This window comes from Poecilia mexicana, unplaced genomic scaffold (assembly GCF_051168715.1).
Source record: "Poecilia mexicana isolate PSO_F unplaced genomic scaffold, ASM5116871v1 scaffold_5, whole genome shotgun sequence".
NCBI lineage: Eukaryota > Metazoa > Chordata > Actinopteri > Cyprinodontiformes > Poeciliidae > Poecilia > Poecilia mexicana.
The window spans coordinates 17,772,115-17,789,248 of NW_028263374.1; the positions used below are offsets into that span (position 1 = coordinate 17,772,115).

At 36.8% G+C, this 17,134-nt stretch overlaps 2 protein-coding genes across 3 annotated transcripts in view; one reads left to right on the top strand and one right to left on the bottom strand.

The window, feature by feature from the left end:
• LOC106923741 (testis-expressed protein 264-like) overlaps positions 1 to 15,057 on the bottom strand; it is a 37,537-nt gene extending 22,480 nt beyond the window's left edge. Inside the window, exons 1-3 of one of the 2 annotated variants that reach the window (XM_088005673.1) lie at positions 14,499 to 15,057; positions 14,308 to 14,405; positions 7,795 to 8,016 (exon numbers count right to left, since the gene is read on the bottom strand). In XM_088005673.1, the coding sequence (XP_087861799.1) occupies positions 7,795 to 8,016; positions 14,308 to 14,405; positions 14,499 to 14,559 (381 nt within the window). In that variant the 5' untranslated portion in view covers positions 14,560 to 15,057. Of the gene's footprint in view, positions 1 to 7,794; positions 8,017 to 14,307 lie in introns of both variants that reach the window. The other variant, XM_014996983.2, reaches the window with a different exon arrangement.
• Positions 15,058 to 15,736: 679 nt separating this feature from the next.
• gpx1a (glutathione peroxidase 1a) lies at positions 15,737 to 17,110 on the top strand. Its single transcript, XM_014996982.2, has 2 exons — positions 15,737 to 16,026; positions 16,397 to 17,110. Exons 1-2 carry the CDS (start codon positions 15,802 to 15,804, stop codon positions 16,745 to 16,747), a joined length of 576 nt encoding a protein of 191 aa, XP_014852468.1. The 5' UTR covers positions 15,737 to 15,801; the 3' UTR covers positions 16,748 to 17,110.
• The last annotated feature ends 24 nt before the right edge of the window (positions 17,111 to 17,134 follow it).

Genomic DNA, 17,134 nt, shown 5'->3' on the forward strand with positions numbered 1-17,134 from the left:
TTTATGAAAAATTATTATCTGGTTTAGGAAAATGCTTTTTTCATCTGTCCTAACTTGTAGGTTTTTCTCAGTCCTTCATTTTAGCTGCAAAGATTGCACACATTTATTCTTAAAAATTAATAAATTTTTTTAACAAGTCCTCATAAAGCCACTATCATTCGAAAATTCAGCTCTTTCTGACCTGAGCTAAATCCACAACGACGATCCTAATAACGCCTTTAGCTGCAATCAAATATTACAGAAATAAACACTTGAAATGAAACACTGTGTGAGATTAATTCACAGTAAACAACATAGCACTATCTGAACTGAATTGCTAAAATCCTGTAACTCTGAGGTGTCTATTAAACTTCCTACACTGCTTTATTTTTTTCAGTTTAAATACTTAAAGAGCAGCACAAGATGCACTGCAATGAAAGTGCATGCATTCAACTGTAAGACAGAATGAGTAATTAGTGACATTTGACAGTTTCATTAGAGTTGCGTTTTATTAAGAGGGAACTGTTAGCTTAGCGAGACACTGCTCCATCAGAGGCACATGTCCCTGCTTCCTTTCACTGCTCACTTTGTCTTTATTTACTTTTCAACTTTACGCTTCACTCTACATCCCTGATATTAGCGCTATTAGCTCATCATTTTTGCTTTGTTCTGTGCTCATTTTAAATGTCAGAGCAGCAGTATGACAATAGTGATTCTCCAACAGCACAATGGCCTGTTCAGAGTCTGATAGCTCCTCATAAAGAACAGAATTATGGAACGCGGTATCTCTACAACCCAATTACAGTCTTCGTTTCATTTCATAACAGTGAAGGAAAATAATGGCTGAAAGAGTCTGGAGCAGGATAAGAGGCTGTAGTTGCTGCCAGGAGGAACAATCCAGGTGTCAGTCAAGCGGTGACAGTCTTTGCAAAAATGTATTCAACCTTGACAAATGACCAAGGACTGTCTGAAGTCACTGAACAGAACAGAGCTGTTAAGTCTTAAGCCCCCCCCTTTTTTTATCTTTTTCATTTTCTTTATTTCATTCATTAATAAAGCCCCACACCTTGGTTAGATGGCCTCAACCTGTTGTCAGTCTCATACTTGAACGGTTTAAAATTGCTTCTTGAATTACTTTTTAGAAAATCCCTCAAGAGGACACTAAGTAAATTTAATTCATTTGCATAGCTATCCACATAAAAGACACCGACAAAGAATAGCGCTGTATTTGTATGAGTTTCTTCTACAGCAGAGCCGCAATCACAGATGGTGTTTAGTATTTTCATTTAAAAAGAATGTTGTCCCATCAGAGCATTACATTTTACAATCTGTGAAAGATGTTTGGATTTTGGTTCGGTGAATCATCCAAAACCACCAGACGTTTCAGCTCTGGATGCCAAAAACAGTAATTTATATCAAATATTTACATTCAGTCATCGTCAGCGTGAATGTTGTATTAATGTTAGACTTTTGGTGAATGATTTTAAAAGTTTGTATAACTCAAAGTGGAGTGATTTCTGAAACGAGAATTTATATTTATAGAGAATTCTCTCATTTAGTGAAACTAAGATTTCAGTAAGTGGCCGTCACTGTTTTAGGCTTTAGTTGCCTTTATTGAACAATACATGGACTGGGAGGAAATAGGGAGGGGAGGAAAGGCGAAAAGAGGGTGTACAACTCCTGATCGTAAATGGACAGCTGAAATTTGCAGGATACTAAAAGCCAAATACCTACTGGAGAAAAGCTTTATGGTCAGAGGAGACAAAGAATGAACTGTTTGGCTGAAATAACATGACGTATGTTTGATGGAGAGGAGACAAGGCTTGTAGACTGAACAACACCGTACCAGCTGTCAGTCACTGTGCTGGTAGAATAATGCTGAATGTTGCTGAAAGCAACGCTTGTGTGTGGCACAACTTTAATTAAATAATGAGGAAAGAGGAAAATCTTGCTGCTCTTCCATTTCACCTCCAATCAACAGGTAGATATTTTGAACTCAGACATTGTTTGTTGAGCGTGACAAATCAACATCGAAGTTACTGTGGGAAATTCCTCCAAACTGAATCTAATAGAAAATGTACTGTGATGAAAACAAACCACCTTAAATGTGGGCTACTATTTACCAGTAGAATGGTACATGTAAGACATTATGACTATGTATGAATAAGAGAAAAAAAATCCAATAAATTCAAACTTGTGCAACCAATTCTTGCTTCTAAAATCAACTGAAGTAAAGTTCATCCTACCCCATTCAAAGTTCAGTATTCACAGATGGACGTTGGCTGGCCTTTGCAAAGCAGCCAGTTCAGGAAGGCCATTTCTTTTCCTGGAAGCTGATCAGCTTTGCTCCCAACGGGAATAAGAAAGACTTCATTATATGGCCAGAATTTAAGTCATATTCCTGCCAATAACTGGTAAACTTTTAATGGAGAAATGATCATCTTATTTCAACATTTTTTTTAATCTAATTGAGCATTCCTACTTCTTTTTCAAAAACAGATAGTGATATCATCCTCTTCCCAATGCCGTAAGCTCCAAATACTCAGTTTTTCTCATTTCTATTAGGTTAGTCCAGCTTGATCATATTGTTTATTGACAAATGGCTTCGGTCATTTGCTGTGGTACAAGCGTCCACATCCCAAGCAGGTCAAACTTTTTACAACGCACAATTACAGACTCATAGCATCAAAACCCAACAGCATATATGTCCTTTTAGTATTGCTCCATTTGCCGCTCCTTAACAAACTGATATGTCGGCCACAGGCACAAAACTGTTTGTCACAAATCTAAAAATAACCAACCCTCCAAAACTGCACTCACACCCCCGCTGCCTGATCTTAATTCATGGCGACAGAGCAACAGCGAATAAAGTTTAAATCAGATCAATCATATGTAGATGTGACATTTAACATCAACAGTAGATTCCCAGCTGCTGTTGGATGAAAGTCATGTTTGAACATTTAACAGGCAAACTCTGCAGAAGCTCCTGAGGGAAGAGTTGGCTTGCAGGGTCGTGATGCAACACACTTGATCAAAAGATGCCCATTGAATTGAAGTTAATGTGGATAATTGGTTAAAAATAAATCCACACACAGGACGGGAGTCTGATTTAACAAAATTGTGTCAAATTGTTGTCTTTGTGGGTACTGCCTCTGTTTTGTAGTTCTCCCCAGTTCATGTTCCCGTTTCACCACCAGCACTTAAACGTCATATACGTTAAATTGACGAGGCAGTTAAAGATTTTTACAAACATTAGTTAAGCAATTATTTTTAGAGTTTTTAGTTCAGCTTGAGTACGAGTATAAACATATGCAAAAACTATTCCATATATTTTTATTACTTAATCTGTACAGTTGCTTCATAACAAAAAAAGCCTCTGGTTCAAATTCCGAGCAGCGCTGTTCTGTTTTCAGTTTGTATGTACTCCCGGTGCTTGAACGGGTTTTCTCTAAGTACTCCAATTTCCTGCCAGTCCAAAAAAACCTAAGTTAAAATAACCAAAGACACTGTGCTGCGAAAAGGGAGGACTGAGAACGAGAGAAAGAGAAACAAGGAAGAAATTGATGTTGGATAAATATAAAGACCGCCTGAGAAAGAGGATAGAAAGATGGTTAAAACACCCAAATTCATGGTAGTGCATCAAACAATGATTTTCTTCATTTTTTTTTCTCGAGAAAAATAATTGTGCAAATGTTTTCAATTAGATTTTAGTTTTGGGTTGTTATAGAATAAAATATGTGGTGTGTGTGTTTGTGGGCACTGATAAAGAATAGGAAGAGCTGAACAAACTGCTAAAACCAAGAAAGAAGGAGAAACAGGTAAGAGACTATAAGACTGTTTTTCATTTTGACAGCTTTATGAGTGTTTTAAAAATAATATGTTACATAGGTCTAAATGTCAAGAAATTAAGAAGATTTTGCAGAACATCAAGCTCTGTCATGTTCGACCCTTTAAAATGCCTAGACTTTTATGTCCTTTAGCTGTGAATAGTGCATGTATATTGAGATCAAGAGTGTGGAAATCAAAGTGATCTACTGTGTCAGGATAGTTTTATTTTTGCAGACATGATTGTCTATTTAAGTATCAATTCACTGTCAGGGAATTAAACCTTCATTGTTCTATAAAAGTTCTCAAACAGCCTGATAGTTATTGGTCAAATTCATTTCACATTTTCTGATATGTAGGGTGAACTTTCAGAACCCTTGTCTACATTTTAGTTAGTTCGGTACTGCAAAGCAGCAGAAATGGGAGGATAAAAGAAAATAGAATATCAGTAGCTTTCTATCAGTGTGAGTTCAGAGTGAAACTCATGATATTAAATACAGAGAGCATTTTCTAAACAAGACCTCAAACATGTAAATGTGTAACTTTCCCATCTAGTAAGCAACCGTTCTACACAATTTAGCTACCTTTCTGCATTTTCCAGCAGGAAGCTGCCTTCGTGACATTTTCAAGTATGCAAACTCAACAACCTTTTCTGACCTTTCTGAATGGACGTCACAGTTAGCTAAAAGTCGGCATGTTTAACAAACCCTGTGGACCTGCATCTCTGCTCTTCTTCGCATCCATGTCACGCATTTAAATAACAGGACGACGAAATCTGACAGCAAGCATCGCAAGTCCAAAGACGAACCCTTGAATTCCTCTCTTAGGCAACAGAAGACTTCATGCAGAGTTTAATTGGGGCCAGTTTCTAAAAACAATTCCACTGAGCAAAGAAAACCTTGCTTTACATTCAGCACAGGACCTCTGTGCTGGCCAGAAACTTGAGTGGCCCCAAGCAAACAAATGTTCCATCATCTGCCTTTCACAAACTTTAGATCTCTGTGAATGTCAGCAATATTATCCCCCCTCTTTACCATCCATCTCCATCTGCAGGCCTGGCCACGATGCTAAAAAATAAAATCTCAAGATGCCAACGCTTCTGTGGTCTCACCCAAGACTAAAGAGCCAAGGCACAGAAGAGAAAACATCGGGGCCAATCGATGGTCTGACAAGGCAAATATCAGGCCTGGCCACAGGGCAGCCATTCAAAGTGCAACAGTCAGAAATCATTTCGCCATGACAAGCTAGGCATGCTAAATGCTAATGAGCTTATTGAAAAGGTCTCCTCATTTGGGATATGTTGAGCCATCAACAGAATATTTATTCACAGTAAAATGAAGAAAGAAAAAAAATAACTACAGAGAACTTTCCTCATTAATCTGCTTCTTTTAGTAATCCATAGCTATATTATTTATTTTAAATCTTGTCATCTAAAGGATTTATCATTTCAAAAACTGATAAAATTTAAATATCGTAAAAAAAAAAAAAATTCTTTACAAGCGATCCATTAAACTTCTAAAATATATAATGTTGATTTTTCAAACCTGTGTCCAATAAAGAAATCCTTAAGAGGATGCATCATATTCTGTGGAATGGTTGCAATCAGAACAGAGAACAAAAAGACATCTGAAATGTTGCTTGTTTGAACGTACACTGTTCAATTTGCCTTGGAAGTTGGTAACGGCATCACAACTGAGTAAAGCAAAATTCTTGTTGCAAATCGCTCAGGCTGCCGTCAGATTGTGAAATCCAATTTTTGAGAACAAATAGGACACATCATTAGAAAGAGAAAGAAAAAAAGAAATTAAATACAATTTTATTTGGATGGAAATAGTGCAGTTTGATATGATTTCAAAACAGGATGCAAATGATTTGCTTGAGAGAGAATTTATACTTCTATAGAATTTGTATTTACACAGGTGCATGGAATTATCAATGTTAAGCAAAATTGATCTTTTTCAACAGTGATGGCAAATAAATGGGCTTTTTATTCAGAATTTTCAGAGCTGATTTATGCAGAGATGAAATATATCTAGTATTTAGATAGCAATGTTTGAGCCCAAACTGTTATGCAATAGGAAATAAGTGAGAAAATGATAGCATTGATGAACATCTGAGCATGTTCTCTTAATAATTTAAAGCTACTGAAAATGTTTTAAAACAACAATTTTGAAAGTTCGTGCTCATTTGGTGGATATCAGACAGACGTCGTCACAACCTCAGCAGCCCTGCTAAGTATATTATACAATATTATAATATATACGTATATTAGAGCTGGGCAACGATCCTACTTTTGATTTTAATCTATCTTTTTATACTCTCTTAACAAGAGTAGAAAACTTTAAATAAAGTAAAAACAGTGAAATAAGCGAGTGTTTAAATACTTAAAGGGGGGAAAAAAGTGAAATGTAATAGAGCTTCAGATTATTTTGGGCTAGCTATAAGCTGACCTTTCATGCAGGCTAAGTGCCACTGGAGAAAAGCCAGGTCTAAACAGCTTCCGAGCAGATGGCAGAACCAGCCACAAACGGGTCACGCAAACATTTCCCTCCCCTCAGCAGCCGTACAGCGACTGAGACTGCCTACGGCGACGCCACCTGTTACAGCACACTTCCCTGTTTCACCATATTCACCGAGTCCTCTGCTCATCACAGTGACTCACTTTCTTAACATCCATCCCTTTGGCAGCACTTAGACACATCATTCATAAAGCATTCCTACTGTTGTTTTTCCTCCTTTCCCTCATTTGTTCAGGATCATACCACATCTCCGTCTTTTTATCTGCTATAAATGTCTTCCTAACACAAGCCTCCAAACCTCCACAGGATGTTGCAAAAAAAGAATGAGTAATGAAAAGTTTTCATGTGCCAAAACTCTCAACAGAAAAAAAAAAAAAAAAAAAACTTTGAAAGACTTACTCATGCATGAGGGGGTCTGAGGTTAAATATTGATTATTTGCTTGCATTGGTAGAAGCAAGGATTACTCAGGGTTTCAGTGATTCATTCTAGCAAATCGTTCCTTTTCTTTTATAAATAACCACAAAGAAGACAGAACATGCAGTTTTTCCTTTTTAGCATTTACAAAAGGAAAATATTATGGCATTTAAAATCCACCCTTTAAGAACTGATACAAGAAAAGAATACTTGGAAAAATTTACTTTTTAAAAGCTCCTTGGCTGGTTTTTACCAAAACCAAGCCACTTAGATTACTTCTTTCTTGTTCTTTTGTACAGTTAAAGTTTACAATTTTGTGAAAAAACAAAGTTGTTGTTTTTTTTCTCTGAAGTACGTAGAAAAGCGCTGCATGACAGAATGAGGTAAAACGATTTTAAATTGTTAACATTTAGTGGGCTGCACAGTGGCGCAGTTGGTAGAGCTGTTGCCTTACAGCAAGAAGGTTCTGGGTTCAATTCCCGTTTGCATGTTCTCCCTGTGCATGTGTGGGTTTTCTCCGGGTACTCCGGTTTCCTCCCACAGTCCAAAAACATGTCAGGTTAATTGGCCTCTCCAAATTGCCCCTAGGTGTGAGTGTGTGTATGCATGGTAGTTTGTCTCTGTGTTGCCCTGCAACAGACTGGCGACCTGTCCAGGGTGTACCCTGCCTCTCGCCCGGAACGATAGCTGGAGATAGGCACCAGCAACCCTCCCGACCCCACCAAGGGACAAAGGTGTAAAGAAAATGGCGGATGGATGAGAACAAAGTGAAAAGGAAGTCAAATTCCTTCTTTGTTCACTAACCTTACAAATAAACCTGATTCAAATTTTTCATGTTTAGTTATATTTAATTTTTTTTGTCAGTTTACAATAGACAAATGTCAAGTTCTAATCAAAACATATTTCTTAAATGTAAATGTATGTTCAGAATACTTTTTATCTTATTTCTGGAAAAATGAAACGTGTTTTTTTTTATTATTATTTGAACAACATTGCTTTTCATACAAACCCTCATAAAATGATGGAAATTGTTGTAGACGTCTAAACTCTGCGTACCTTGATGTAGCGCTCCAGCTGTGGGTAGACTCGTCTCACTCTGAAGTATGTAGAAAAAAGCGCCATGTGACGGAATGAGGTAGAAATCACGTGGGTGACTTGGGGGAAGGAGAAGACACTAAACCCTGATGACTTGCATTGCTTCAGAAGTTCCTCATCAACTTTGTTTTCTCCCTCACTCAGAATACAGCCAACCGCGTAGCGGCAAAGTGGAGCAGATATCTATGGAGAAAGAGATGAAAAATAATATCACTGTTAATTGGCCTAAATTGGCCTAAATAAGCCAAATCTAGCCTTAAAGAAGAGTGTGGTGAGGAGTATTTTTGCAGTCTGTTTTTGGGCAAAAAATATCTTCTTTTTTTTTTTTTTGACATCTTCATCACGTTCATGAATGTGGAATTAAAACAGAAGCAAACCGGTATGCTTTGGGTTTTTTTGTCTATAAAAGAAACATGGCAGCATAACTTAGATTTGTAAAGTTAAATTTGACTTAATCCACCATAATTCACTCTGGGGGAAAATCAAACGCCATGTCAGAGAAACACTCCATAGAAACAGTCAAGCAAGGTGGTGGAGGAGTGATGTTTGGGGTTTCGGAGCCACTGAACCGTCTTGCAGTCATTCAACTGACCATGAACTCCTCTGTACAGTATTAAAAAACATCACATGTAAGGCCATCTGAGCTTGGCTGAAATATGGATGTCATGGGAAAAAGATACCGAAATCTAAACCAATAACAACATTATGACTGAAAATGAAAAGAATAAAGGAGTTAAACTTAAAGTCCAGACTTCAACTCAATTCTGCTGCAAGACATGAAGAAAGCTTTGCAGGAATAAATGCCTGCAAAGCACACACATTCGACACAGCATAATAAAGAGTGGTCCAAAGATTCACAATGAAGGAAAATAACTTCTTCATGTCATTGCTGGGACAGATCAGCCTACAAGCCATTTCATCATAAAGTGTACTTCGTTTTGGTAACACTTTATTTGAAGGGGGGTGAATAAGACTGACATGACACTGTCATAAACATGACATAACACCTGTCATGAACATCAATAAGTCTTCATGAATATTTATCACTGTTGTCATAAAGCGTCATTCGATAAATTATGACACTTTTAATACAAAGTTGACATTATTCAAAATGTCTTTGTTATGACAGCTTGACATTAACCAAGAAATCATTACTGTTTAAACTTTACCTTTAATAACATAAAGTTACCTAATTTTTAAAGTGCAATCAGTAATACTTTTATAACAAATTTATATCAGTAATGATTTCTTGGTTAATATCAAGTTGTCATAACAAAGACATTTTGAATAATGTCAACTTTGTATTAAAAGTGTCATAATTTACCAAATGTCGCTTTATGACAACAGTCATAAATATTCATGAAGACTTATTCATGTTCATGACATGTGTTATGTCTTGTTTATGAAAGTGTCATGACAGTCTTATTCACCCCCCTTCAAATAAAGTGTTACCTTAGTTTTTTACCCACACGTTTTCCATTTTTATACTAGTTGCCACCTACTTCTGCAAAGATCCAATGTGACACCTGACATGACTAATGGTGAAAAATAACAACTGTAATCTATCCTTGATCATTCGAACAGATATACAATAGAAACAATAAGTGTCAACAAAATCTCCAAAGAATCTGATTTAATCGACAAAAACTTTACAAACTTAATGTTAAAGGAAGGTTCTAGGAAAAGCAAGAGTTTGAGACAAATTAGACAAAAAATATTAAAGATATTTAGCTACCATCCAGACTTCCAAGTAGTAGAAGTTTTATTTATTTGAGCACTATTAGAGGAAATTGGCAGAAAAGCAGGTTCCTGTTCCTTTTCCTACTTTAAAAGAGAGTGGCGTGCATAAAAAAAAGAACAAGGGAAACACTCCAAATGAATACTTCAGGGACCAGCAAGATTTTCCTCTACTGCAAGAAGAGAAGCAAAACTGGAAATTATTTAATAAATGTGGTGGAATTATCTAGCTTGGTCCTATTACACATTTTCCAGCCCAACCAAACTATCCAAGAAATAACTTTAAGAGGAAAACCCATCTAATGGTAGCAAGTGCAGTAAACAATCTCTGTACAGCTGACGCTCACAGCAGTTCAGTCTTTGTTTTGCTCCTCGAGCTGCTCGTATTTTGGCACCAGTTTGATGCCTTATGAGGTTTCTTCAATGGCTCGTTCTTCATATACGAGCCATTGATGGCTCGTATATGAAGAACAATGTTAAAATGTAACCCTAGGAATCATGTCGTCTTTGGTCTCAGTTGCGTAGAAGCAGAACAGTCATTGCTGAGGCAATAGGAAACAGAAAAAAAAACTGCCTAAAGTCTCTTTGCGAGCATACAAAGCGTTTCTTATGCACTCAGATTCTGTAGAGCTAAGGTCTTAAATGTTTTAAAATAACTTCCTGAAAGAACAAGTATAGAAGAGATTTCATCAGTCGCCCCAAAGACTGACACGCATTTCCTGAGCAGCCCCTCGTCTCGCTGCCATCCCCACAGCTTTCATCACGATGTGACATGAACATTGGTCCCTGAAGATGGGCAACTGCATTTGTCAATCTGCAGCTTTTCCACTTGTCATCTCTTCTTATTCACTCAATCTATCTCCCAGAATCTACAAACGCTGGCTTTAAGCACTGAAAAGGAATAGCAAGTATTCCAGTATGATCTAGCCATTGCTTTCATCTGGTATTGTTAGATTTTTTTTCTGATGTGTGCTCACTGATGTCACAAATTCCTCCATGAATAAATAAAACTTCATGGTGTTATATGCAGTGCACCATTTAGAAATCCCCTTTTGTATATCGCCTTCCTTTATTATTTGCAGCCTTTTCTAATTTTGTTCATAAGAACTATGGCCCAGAAATGACATGCAAAACCTTTCTTTATAAATACTTTACTGTTCTAAGAGGTGTCATCATGACGCTAATAGACAGTGCATCTGTAATGGCAGTTCACACAGCTTGCATTCTTGTAGTCTCAATATGGAGGGATGATTAAGTTCAATGTGTGATATCAACACAAACAGTGCATAACTGTGAAGTAGATGGAAAAATAGCAGAGGATTTAAACTAATTGTTTAAGTAAAAATTTTATTGTAGGAATTGGGTGCAGTGGGTTTTATTTAGCTGCATGAGAGTAAAAAGGGTTGAATACATGTGCACAATAGATCTTTGAGATTTTTATTAGAAGAAAAAAAAATTGTTTTTTCTTTAATTTTAAAAATATGCTAGCCTGGCTACTGCCATCCTATGAAATTCCACTTGATTCTCATCTCATCAGTGTTCCATCTGGGATTTCTCCCATTGAACTTGATTGTTCGGCTGAATTTCAACTGTGCGTACAGGAGCCGTTGAGAACAATGACATAAATTTTCTGCCTGTAGTTTGGAAATGGCAGCAAAGGAAGTGAACAAAGTCATTCAGTCTATATCGGCCACGCTTCCAAATACTCAATTAATATTAACAGCCACCTTGTTTGGCTTAGCACTACTCTCTTTGCAGAGGGGGATAGCTGTTTACAGCGCGGTAAGCTTCATAGCATCAGTTACGGGGTGTGAATACTTTCGCTGGATATGTTACTGTAACAAATACTTTAGAGCTACCATCTTTAATAAAATAATCCAATACAAGATATCTTCATTGATGTACACATAGTGAAATAAAGCATCTATTGTGTATAATATTTGTGCTTAATGTTCCTAGACTACTCTTGGGCAAACTGTTTCCTCTAACAGCTGGATTCAAACTTCGAGGCTTAAAGGTAGAGTTGAAGTACACAACGGATCCCAGAAACCCGTTCTGGCTTTGAAGCTGTGAAGAGGCTGATTGGAGAAGCTTTAGTGAGTGGAGCCCAGAATGTGAAGCTGGATGTTTGAAGGAATAAAACAGAGCTGTTCAAGCCCTGTATCCATGGCAACCATCTTAGAACCAAATCAAGTTCTCATCGAGGTATTTTGTTTTTCCAGAGGAAGTGATTAAACACGGTAAAAGTGAGAGAACTGAGCATGAAGGACACACATGCGTATCCTCTTCCAGCTACACGAAGCAAGAGCTTCCTGCAGAAAATATCAGTGGACAGCATCTGCCTGTTTAGGCACCAAATACCAGTGCTCCTGTGTGAGGGCACTCTCTCCGGGGCTGGCAGTGCGGCCACTGAATGGCATCCCGAGGCTCAGACGCTAATGAGCCGAGATCATTATGACAATTATTCCAACTTAGATCAAGACTTGGCTGTGACCGTGCAGAGGAAACAGGACCCACTGCTCTAATTGCAAGCTTGGGGAAAGGGGAAAAAAAAAAAGAAAAAGAGGAAGAGCATAACAAAGGCGTTTTGAAGCAGAGCTGGGAAGAGGTCATCTCTAAACTCTGGTTACATTTCATCAGGTTGCCATGGAAAGTTTTGGCAGTGTCATCAATTGTGCACTAACAGTTGGCAATGAAAATAAAATTTTTCACATATTTGACAATTTGCCGTGTGAATATAACCAAGGTTCTAGTTGACTCATGACTTTTTAATGTCACTGTGAATTTTTTTTTTTTCCCCCTTACTCTTAACAGAACAGTTCAACCTCAACCATAAAAGGCCTCGGGTTTGATGATTTTCAGGGTTTCATTATGTTTCTGTCTGACCATTACAACATGAATGATGTTAATATGAAAGGTTATTTCTGAATGAGTCATATTCCAATGTTGGTAACACCCCCCAAGTGATCCAAACATAGGAAGAAATTTAAACAATTTAGCCCATAGATTATGTGTGGTAAAGTGCAATGACAGAGCAATAGGCATTAAATAGATCTATTGAAATTTTTAAAATACTTTGTAGAAAAAACATTTCCTGGGAATAACAATTTCAGCGATGTCAATGTCTTCTTCGTGGAAAAACTAATCACATAAATCACTCAAGCATCATTTTGAGTCATTCCTTCTCACAAACTGTCTTTGGTTCAAGTAGGTCTTAAGGGCTTCTTCTATGCTCTCTGATAGACAATGATTTTCAAAGACTTTCAATGATTTTCAATTGGATTCAAGTCATTCTAGCAGTCTTACAGTCTTTTGGAAGCAATAAATAGGAGTGTCCACAGCTGTCTGTAGTGTGACAGATAAGTTTACATAAAGAGCAACATGTAAAGCAGGAGATCATCAGGAAGTCAAATCCAACTGGATTATTTTAACATTATGAACTCAATTTGTTAGCTATAACATAACCAAGAAAAATTAACTTGGATTAAAAAAAAAATAAATAAATATTATTTTATTTTACAAAAGTTAAAAGTATTCAAAGTTTGACATATCTTCTTGGAATTAAAATGTTTAGGAATATTCTTTGGCCTCTTAACTGCTGGTTAATTTTATAAAATAGCTCCCATTTTTGACACAAGCTTCCTGAAGCATGACTCTAGTTCAGTTTCTTTAGAGAAATAATGATGCTATATCCAAATTACCTGTCGGAATGTTACTGCAAAAACCCAGGGTTAATAGGATTAGTGTGCCATCTTGTTGTAAGGGTATATTTTCAGCAAAACAAACCTGAAAAGTTGCCTTACTCATTGAAAAATGCATGCAAAATTAAACAACAGTGGTAGCATATATGCCACTTAGATGTACCACATGCATCTCACATCAGCCTTTTTTTTTTGTTGTTGTTGTTTGTGCCCGACTCACTCCATGCTGTTACTGCTGAAAGAATCATCCAGTAAAATAGTCTGCAACTTTTCTTCAAATGAAGTACAGCGTGATTTAAAAGTACTTTTCTAATTATGACATTTTAGGCAACATTTTATGACAGCGAAATATGTAAGACACACTACAGCCAAACAATATGTACAGTGATGATAAAACAGACAAAATTCCAGCCTTATAGCATTTTCCATTTTTGTTTTTCTACTCAGATAATTTTGCAAAAGAAAAATTAATATATAAAAAAATAAATAATCATAGACAATAATAAAGCTTTATCTGTGATGTTCAGAATGATATCCAAAATGAATTAAGAAATGCACATATAAACCATAAGCTATGAGTTTCTTAACCTGATTCCCCGTTGATAAAAACCTCAACAACAGCATTACACGCTTAAAACCTATACACCATTTCAAATATGAAATATTTTCACATTATCAATTCCTACATTAAATCCACAACTTTATGTCCAGTTTTGGCAAGTAAATTATGAATGAAAATTAATTAAGTCTTAAAAATGTTTTTTTTATATATATATTTTTTCGGTTTATATATCAAACGTGAGAAGAAATAGTAAAGAAACTACAGAATATCAATATTTAAATCGTTAAATTAGTTGAGGGATTATTTTTGTAAAGAATGGCATTATCGCCATCTAGTGGCCAAGTAGTGAACTAATTATGTCCTAATTTATGTCCTCCCCTTACACTTCATTGCACAACATTATCTAAAAAATATATATATATTATGCATTTATTCAGCATATTTTTGTAAAGAATTTGGAAAAATAATGTTTACCTTTTTAGGGTCTTCATAAAACACTCCAAGACATGGGAGTCCAAGTCCAATACAGCGGGCCTCCTTTAAAAGTTCCCCACTGTCTTTATATGCGCCTTCTTTGAATTTATAGGCGAAAGTTAGCTTATTAAAGGTAGGACAGCAGGTTTTCACAGTGATATCCGCTAAGAGTCCTGAATAAAATATACAACCTGCTAATGTTAAAATGAGGAGACCCAGTAGGACCGCACACAGACAGAAGCAGTCTGGCATGATAACTCCGAAGAGCAGGTACCGCTATTCAGCTGCTGCCGAACTCTAAACTGTTTGTTTTTTCTGTGAAGAAGCTGCCATGTGTCACAAAGTGTTTGGTCGTTTTACGAAAAACAAATACGTCATTTACACAACGTATATTTGTTCACAAAGACCCGAGAAAACACTGGATTACACATTGCACAGGACTTCCTGGAAAGTACCATTAATGCCGATTACAAGGGGTGAAGGAGGTGACAGTTTCAAATCTTGAAAAGGAAACAACAGTCAGTGCTGCTGGGGGAGTTGAGTAGATTGTGAGCAGTTTCCTCAAATTTGCAGGGTAGAGGGACTCTTCTCTTCCTGGTAACTTCCTGTTTGCGTTTACTGCGGGGAAAAAAAATGCTGCTGATTTAACATTTGATTGTAAAATAATGTGTCCTTATAACATATGACATTTTCAATTTTATGGGACCTTCTTATGAGAACAAACCTATATCTTGCACAAATATTTTTCTTATATTAATAATAAACGTAAGACACTGATTTATCTACTGCTAATTAATCTGAAAAAGAGATATATTGAAAAGTAGATTGTAGAGTAATGTGTCCAATTTGTACTTGAATTTTATAAGGTTCAAGTTGGAAAATGAAAAACAATGTTCCCCAAAATGGGACTTTCAGCTTGGAAAATTGAAGGTGCCCGAGGCACCCACAGTTCATTATCAAATATGACAGCTACTGGTAAAACGTATATATTCAAAGATATTTGATTGCATTTATATATACATTGCTCTTTTGTCATTTAAAAAAATGTTTTGGGTGTTTCTTACCTGAAAAAGTTGGATATGAAATAAATAGACAAATGGACCTCTGGGAATGTGGTGTATGTCAAAATTCTGAAGGTTAGTTCAAATGGTGCTGTTACTTTGAGAAAAAAAATAAATACATATTGCATTTGTTTTGTATTGTTGTGGTTTTGTTATATTATATATTATTTACATTTTTTAAAAATGTGTTTTAATTCGTTTTGAATTAGGCATGTTGAAAAAACGTTAGTGTATGAGTTTGGTATTTCAGAGCTGAAATCAAACTTCCAGGTGACATTAACAGCCTAATTTGATTCAAGGTCCCCAGTGGGTAAACGTCTTCACGCAGTGGCCCCGCCTCTCTTAAAGCGCGGGGTGGAGTCGATTAAGACGTGTTGACAGGAGACAGGAAAGTTCACTACACCCCTATCCAACTTTTAGGAAGTCGCAAAAAATGGCTGGGAATATTAAGAGGTTCTACGACCTGACAGCAAAGCTGTTGTCCGGTGAATCCTTCAGTTTCTCCACACTGAAGGGGAAAGTTGTTCTCATTGAGAATGTAGCGTCCCTCTGAGGAACAACAGTCAGGGACTACACGCAGATGAACGAGCTTCACTCTCGCTTCTCCGCCGAGGGACTCGTTATCCTGGGTGTGCCCTGCAATCAGTTTGGACATCAGGTAAGGTTTCCGTTTTTGTAAATTAATTTCAATATTCATTTAAAAACCCTGCATTCAAAAAGTTTTTTTTTTTAAGTATGTAAGGGCAGTCAAGTGCAAAAAAAGAATCCATCCATTATTACACCCTCTGTTTTCTATGTATTATCTGAAGGTCTTACCCACTATAAGTTGAATTTTTCAGATCAGTGTATATCCTATGATTAAAATTACTTCCACAAGCTTCCAAAATTCACCCAATTACATTATGACGCAACCTATTTACTGAATTGCTTTTATTACTCTCACTTTTTAATGCACACTGAACAGTTACTCAGTTTTCTCTATTGCATTTCAATGCATCTATAATTTTGTTCATGTTTATGCATAACAGGAGAACGCAAGGAACGATGAAATCCTGAGATCCCTGAAGTACGTCCGTCCAGGGAATGGCTTTGAACCAAACTTTCAGCTCCTTGAAAAGGTGGATGTGAATGGCAGTGATGCCCACCCCCTGTTTGTCTATCTGAAGGAGAAACTTCCAGTCCCCAGCGACAATGCTGTGTCTCTCATGAACGACCCAAAGTTCATCATCTGGAGCCCTGTGTGCAGGAGTGACATCTCCTGGAACTTTGAGAAGTTCCTGATTGGTGCCGACGGTGAGCCATACAAGCGCTACAGCAGAAATTTTCTCACCATTGATCTCGAGGGAGACATTAAATTGTTGCTGAAGAGGATTAAGTAAAATGGGCTGCGACACTCGACGGCTGGTTGTTGAAAATGTCGGCTGTGACCCCTCCCTCACAGAAAGTCTTATCAGCAGGCACGCCTATTTGGGGTATCTTATCTAGCTTTCCCAGCTAACAGCTTAAACAAAACATATTTCAAAGATTGTGATATTTTCAGTGGTATACTCTTGGTTCTTGAACCCATTTACTTAATGAAGAGACTCCTGGAAACCGTTTTGTGTAGGACGTTTCTGATGCAGATGTAAATGTCTGACTTTGCCACTGTCTATACTACAATGTCTATTTGGGGGAAAAAGAAAATGTGCATGTTTCATGTGAGCATTTTTTTTCATTTGAATAAAATGCAATTTATACAAAAAGACTGAATGCATTTCATATATAAC